Source organism: Alosa alosa, chromosome 24 (genome assembly GCF_017589495.1).
Source record: "Alosa alosa isolate M-15738 ecotype Scorff River chromosome 24, AALO_Geno_1.1, whole genome shotgun sequence".
Taxonomy (NCBI): Eukaryota; Metazoa; Chordata; class Actinopteri; order Clupeiformes; family Clupeidae; genus Alosa; species Alosa alosa.
The window spans coordinates 22880059-22885058 of record NC_063212.1 but is presented as its reverse complement, the minus strand read 5'-3'; the positions used below and the strand labels follow the sequence as shown (position 1 = coordinate 22885058).

Below are 5000 nucleotides of genomic sequence, written 5' to 3'. Positions count from 1 at the left end.
GGTTGTGTGTGTGTGTTACATTGTTGCAGTAACCATAGGTGATCTGTGTGTGTGTGTACTGTATGTGTCTTTCTGTCTGTGTTTTGTCTTGTAATAATATCTTTAGGTAATTGTGTTGATGTATGTGTGTCTGTATGTGTTACCTTGTTATAATATCAGTAGGTGATTGTGTGTGTGTGTATATGTGTGTGTGTGTGTGTGTGTGTGTGTTTTGTCTTGTAATAATACCTTTAGGTGATTGTGTTGATGTGTGTGTGCAAATGTCCGTAGGTGATTGTGTGTGTGTGTTCCATAGTTACAATATCCGTAGGTGATTCTGTGTGTGTGTGTGTGTGTGTGTGTGTGTGAGTGTTACCTTGTTGTAATATCCGTAGGTGATTGTGTGTGTGTGAGTGTTACCATGTTATAATATCCGTAGGTGATTGTGTGTGTGTGTGTGTGTGTGTTACCTTGTTATAATATCCGTAGGTGATTGTGTGTGTGTGTGTGTGTGTGTGTGTTACCTTGTTATAATATCCGTAGGTGATTGTGTGTGTGTGTGTGTGTGTGTGTTACCTTGTTATAATATCCGTAGGTGATTGTGTGTGTGTGTGTGTGTGTGTGTGTGTGTGTGTTACCTTGTTATAATATCCGTAGGTGATTGTGTGTGCGTGTGTGTTACCTTGTTATAATATCCATAGGTGATTGTGTGTGTGTGTGTGTGTGTGTGTGTGTGTTTGTTACCTTGTTATAATATCCGTAGGTGATGGCGTTGGGTTGGACACCAGCCTTTTTCATCTCCATGTGCACTCTGACGGCCATGACGGGCATTCCCCACAGACCACACAGCTGCATGACCACACGGTAGCACACCTACACACACACACAGATCAGTACAATAACATATTTACAAGTCACAGAGTGGGAACACAATAGAAAGAAACACAGCACATTGTAGAAACTACTGCATAGAAGTATCCAAGCACACACACAGACACACACCTCATCCAGCATCTGCACCTCTGTGGTCTCTGTGGAGTTTAAGCACTACATTGTAGGCCTGCTGCATGGCTCACGCTCACACACACACACACACACACACACACACACACACACACCGCACACACACAGATAGACAGACAGACAGACAGACAGACAGACAGACAAACACGCACATGCACGCGCACACACACACTCACACAAACACACACACACACACAAACACAAACACACACACTCACCTCGTCCAGCATCTCCACCTCGGAGGTCCTGAGTTTGAGCAGCACGTTGAAGGCCTGCTGCATGGCGCGGGTCTTGGAGTGGGCGGAGCGGCCGCTGGCGGGCAGGCAGATGAACCACATGCTGTAGCAGTGGCTGATCAGACAGCGCGCCCACAGCGGGGGGTTGCTATAGTGACGCCTCGCCATCTTCACCGCCAGTTTGATCTCCTGCAACGGGGGCCGCCAGACATGTTTACAAACACACATCACACACACACGCAAATACACACATGCAGGGTAAATAAATAAATAAGTAAATAAAATACAAATAAATACAAATTATACAGGTACAAATTTTTGTAATGGCTAATTAGCAATGTTCCCCAGTTCCTAGTTCCAGTTCTGCGCTGCTGGTGGACAACAGTAAAGCTAACGCTAACGCTATGGCAAACAACTGTTCACACACCAAGATGACCATGAGCATGTTTTAGCAAGTGTGATGAGTATAAACCACACAATCACATGCTCACATGCCAAATGATTATATGTGGAGCTACGCTGGTGCATTATGGGCTGTTGCATTGTGGGAAGATTACATGTGGAGCTACGCTGGTGCATTATGGGCTGTTGCATTGTGGGAAGATTATATGTGGAGCTACGCTGGTGCATTATGGGCTGTTGCATTGTGGGAAGATTATATGTGGAGCTACGCTGGTGCATTATGGGCTGTTGCATTGTGGGATGATTGTGGGCAAACTGCGGACAATCGAGTATGCTGCAAGGAATTGTGGGATAATGCGATACTGGGTGGCGTATGGACCAGGAAGTGTAGTGCACTGGTTTTGTTTCTTTTAACTTGCATAAAACACTGTCCTGTGGCTTATTACACAATGTGGCTAATACACAGGAAATTACTGTAGTGTATCTGAGTGGGTGTGTCTGTGTATGGTTGAGTCTCCGTCTGTGTGCATGTGTGTGTGTGTGTGTGTGTGTGTGTGTAGTTACGTGTTGTGCGTGTGTGCACATTTCCCTGGAAAGTGCTCCGCCCTGAGTCTGAATCCCAGTGAACAATGTCCAGACACACACACACACTGCGAGATCCAGACTTCATATACCACATCCTGCACTTCCACCCACACACTGAGTATGTGTGTTCAGAGAGCTGAGCAGGCTTCTTGTCATCTGCTGAGATTGGCAGTGTGTGTGTGTGTGTGTGTGTGGATATGTGCATGTGTATGCGTGTGTGGATGTGCATGTGTGTGTGTGTGTGTGTGTATGTGTGTGGATATGTGCACGTTTGTGCGTGTGTGGATGTGCATGTGTGTGGATATATGTGTGGATGTGCGTGTGTGGATGTGCATGTGTGTGTGTGTGTGAGTGTGTGGATATGTGCATGTGTGTGTATGGCCATGTGCAGATATGTGCATGTGTGTGTGTGGATGTGCGCGTGTGTGTGTGTGTGTGTGTGTGTGTGATTGTGGATATGTGTGTGTATGTGTGTGGATATGTGTATGTGTGTGTGTGGCTATTATGCGGCGCGGCGTATGCATGCGTGCGGCGCGCGGCGCGCGTATGCGTCGCGCGCGTCGCATGCGCGCGTGCAGGATGTGTGTGGATATCCGGTGTATGTGTGTGAGTGAATATATCTTGTCATCTGTTGGGATTGGAAGCCCTGAGGTGTCACCAGTGGGGTAGGCAGATGGCATCACTGAGACCCAAATGATTATATGTGGAGCTACGCTGGTGCATTATGGGCTGTTGCATTGTGGGAGGATTATATGTGGAGCTACGCTGGTGCATTATGGGCTGTTGCATTGTGGGAGGATTATATCTGGAGCTACGCTGGTGCATTATGGGCTGTTGCATTGTGGGAGGATTATATGTGGAGCTACGCTGGTGCATTATGGGCTGTTGCATTGTGGGAGGATTATATCTGGAGCTACGCTGGTGCATTATGGGCTGTTGCATTGTGGGAGGATTATATGTGGAGCTACTTCGGAGCATTATGGGCTGCTGTATTATGGAAGATTATATGTGGAGCTACGCTGGTGCATTATGGGCTGTTGCATTGTGGGAAGATTATATGTGGAGCTACGCTGGTGCATTATGGGCTGTTGCATTGTGGGATGATTGTGGGCAAACTGCGGACAATCGAGTATGCTGCAAGGAATTGTGGGATAATGCGATACTGGGTGGCGTATGGACCAGGAAGTGTAGTGCACTGTCAGTATATATATCTATGGGGGCACCCAATGTCTAGCAGGTGCAAGATGTAGTTAAGTACTATCGGATGTTGATGGGGACCTCGATAATCAGTGTGTGTTCTGCAGGGAATCATGGGACATTGGTCAGCTACAGTGTAGTTTTGTATGTAAAAACTCACTGGAGGGGCATTCGTTGGTCAAATAAAATAAAATATTTATATAGTTTGAGTGTGCAACGACACTTTTTTTTCTTTGTTTGTTTGAAGTCTTTAATGAGTTGGTCATCACCTTAGCAAGGCGTCCATTCACCCCTAGACAAGAGGACACTCAGAAGTTACCAGAGGGACTTGCAGCAATCTCTAATACCTTTCAAGTAACTGGTCAGTCCCTCGACTGAAGAGTCTGGTGCAGTGCATTGTGGGATGCTGGAGGGTGGTGGGAGGGTGTCGGAGGCGACGTACCTGTTTGGTCCTCTTGGCCAGCAGGGCGGGGCTATTGGACAGACTGGCCCCCGCGGCTCGACTGCTGAGAGCTGGACGCAGCTCAGGAGGGCAGTCAAACAGGTCCAGACACAGGGCAGGGAACGTCTCATAACTAAGAGAGAGACAGGGAGAGATGGAGAGAGAGAGAGAGAGAGAGAGGGGGAAAGAGAGAGTGGAAGAGGGAAAAGAGAGAGAGAGAGAGAGAGAGAGAGAGGGAAAGAGAGAGAGAGAAAGAGAAAGAGAGAGAGAGAGAGAGAGACAGAGAGAGAGGGGTTGGAGAGTGAGAGAGGGAGAGAGGAAGAAAGGGAGAGAGAGAAAGAGAGAGGGGGTTGGAGAGTGAGAGAGGGAGAGAGGAAGAAAGGGAGAGAGAGAAAGAGAGAGGGGGGGTGAGAGAGAGAGAGGGAGAGAGGAAGAAAGGGAGAGAGAGAAAGAGAGAGAGGGGTTGGAGAGAGAGAGAGGGGAGAGAGGAAGAAAGGGAGAGAGAGAAAGAGAGAGAGGGGAGGGAAGAAAGAGAATAACAGGCAGAAGACAGAGAAAAAAACAGAGAGAGGGAGAGAGAGGATAGAACATTACATTACATATAAACTCATTACATACTGAGGATTGATGAAGCTTCAGTTCATTCTTCTGGGAGAGGGTGGTGCAGGAGGAGGAGGAGAGGAGGAGGGGAGGAGGAAGATGAGGAGGGAGGAGGAAGATGAGAGGAGGAGGAGGAGGAAGATGAGAGGAAGAGGAGGAGGAGGAAGATGAGAGGAGGAGGAGGAGGAGGAGGAGGAAGATGAGAGGAAGAGGAGGAGGAGGAGGAGGAGGAAGACACTAGTGAAGTGATTGATCCAGACATGATACCCATTAGAGCCCAATGACTCCTCGTTTATTCTGCTGAGCAGCACCCACGCCCTGACAGATGAGAGGGGAGAGGGGAGGTGGCAGCGGCCAGAGATGGGCACTCACAGGGCGGGCACTTGTGCCAACACAGCCTGGCACAGCCCCCAAGGCTGGCAGGAATAGACATTGTGTTCAGCCTGTGTGTGTGTACAGTAAGTAAAGGAGATGGTGTTCGAAATAACCAACTCTGTCCTTGAAGCTGACAGAGCTGAACTCCTCAATACATATAC

The 5000-nt window shown here is 48.2% G+C and overlaps 1 protein-coding gene across 1 annotated transcript in view; it reads right to left on the bottom strand.

Annotated features, from left to right (window-relative positions):
* dennd4c (DENN/MADD domain containing 4C) overlaps positions 1 to 5000 on the bottom strand; it is a 79748-nt gene that overhangs the window by 18153 nt on the left and 56595 nt on the right. The window contains 3 exon segments of the mRNA XM_048236070.1: positions 724 to 852; positions 1221 to 1427; positions 3865 to 3997. Coding sequence (XP_048092027.1) covers positions 724 to 852; positions 1221 to 1427; positions 3865 to 3997 — 469 coding nt within the window.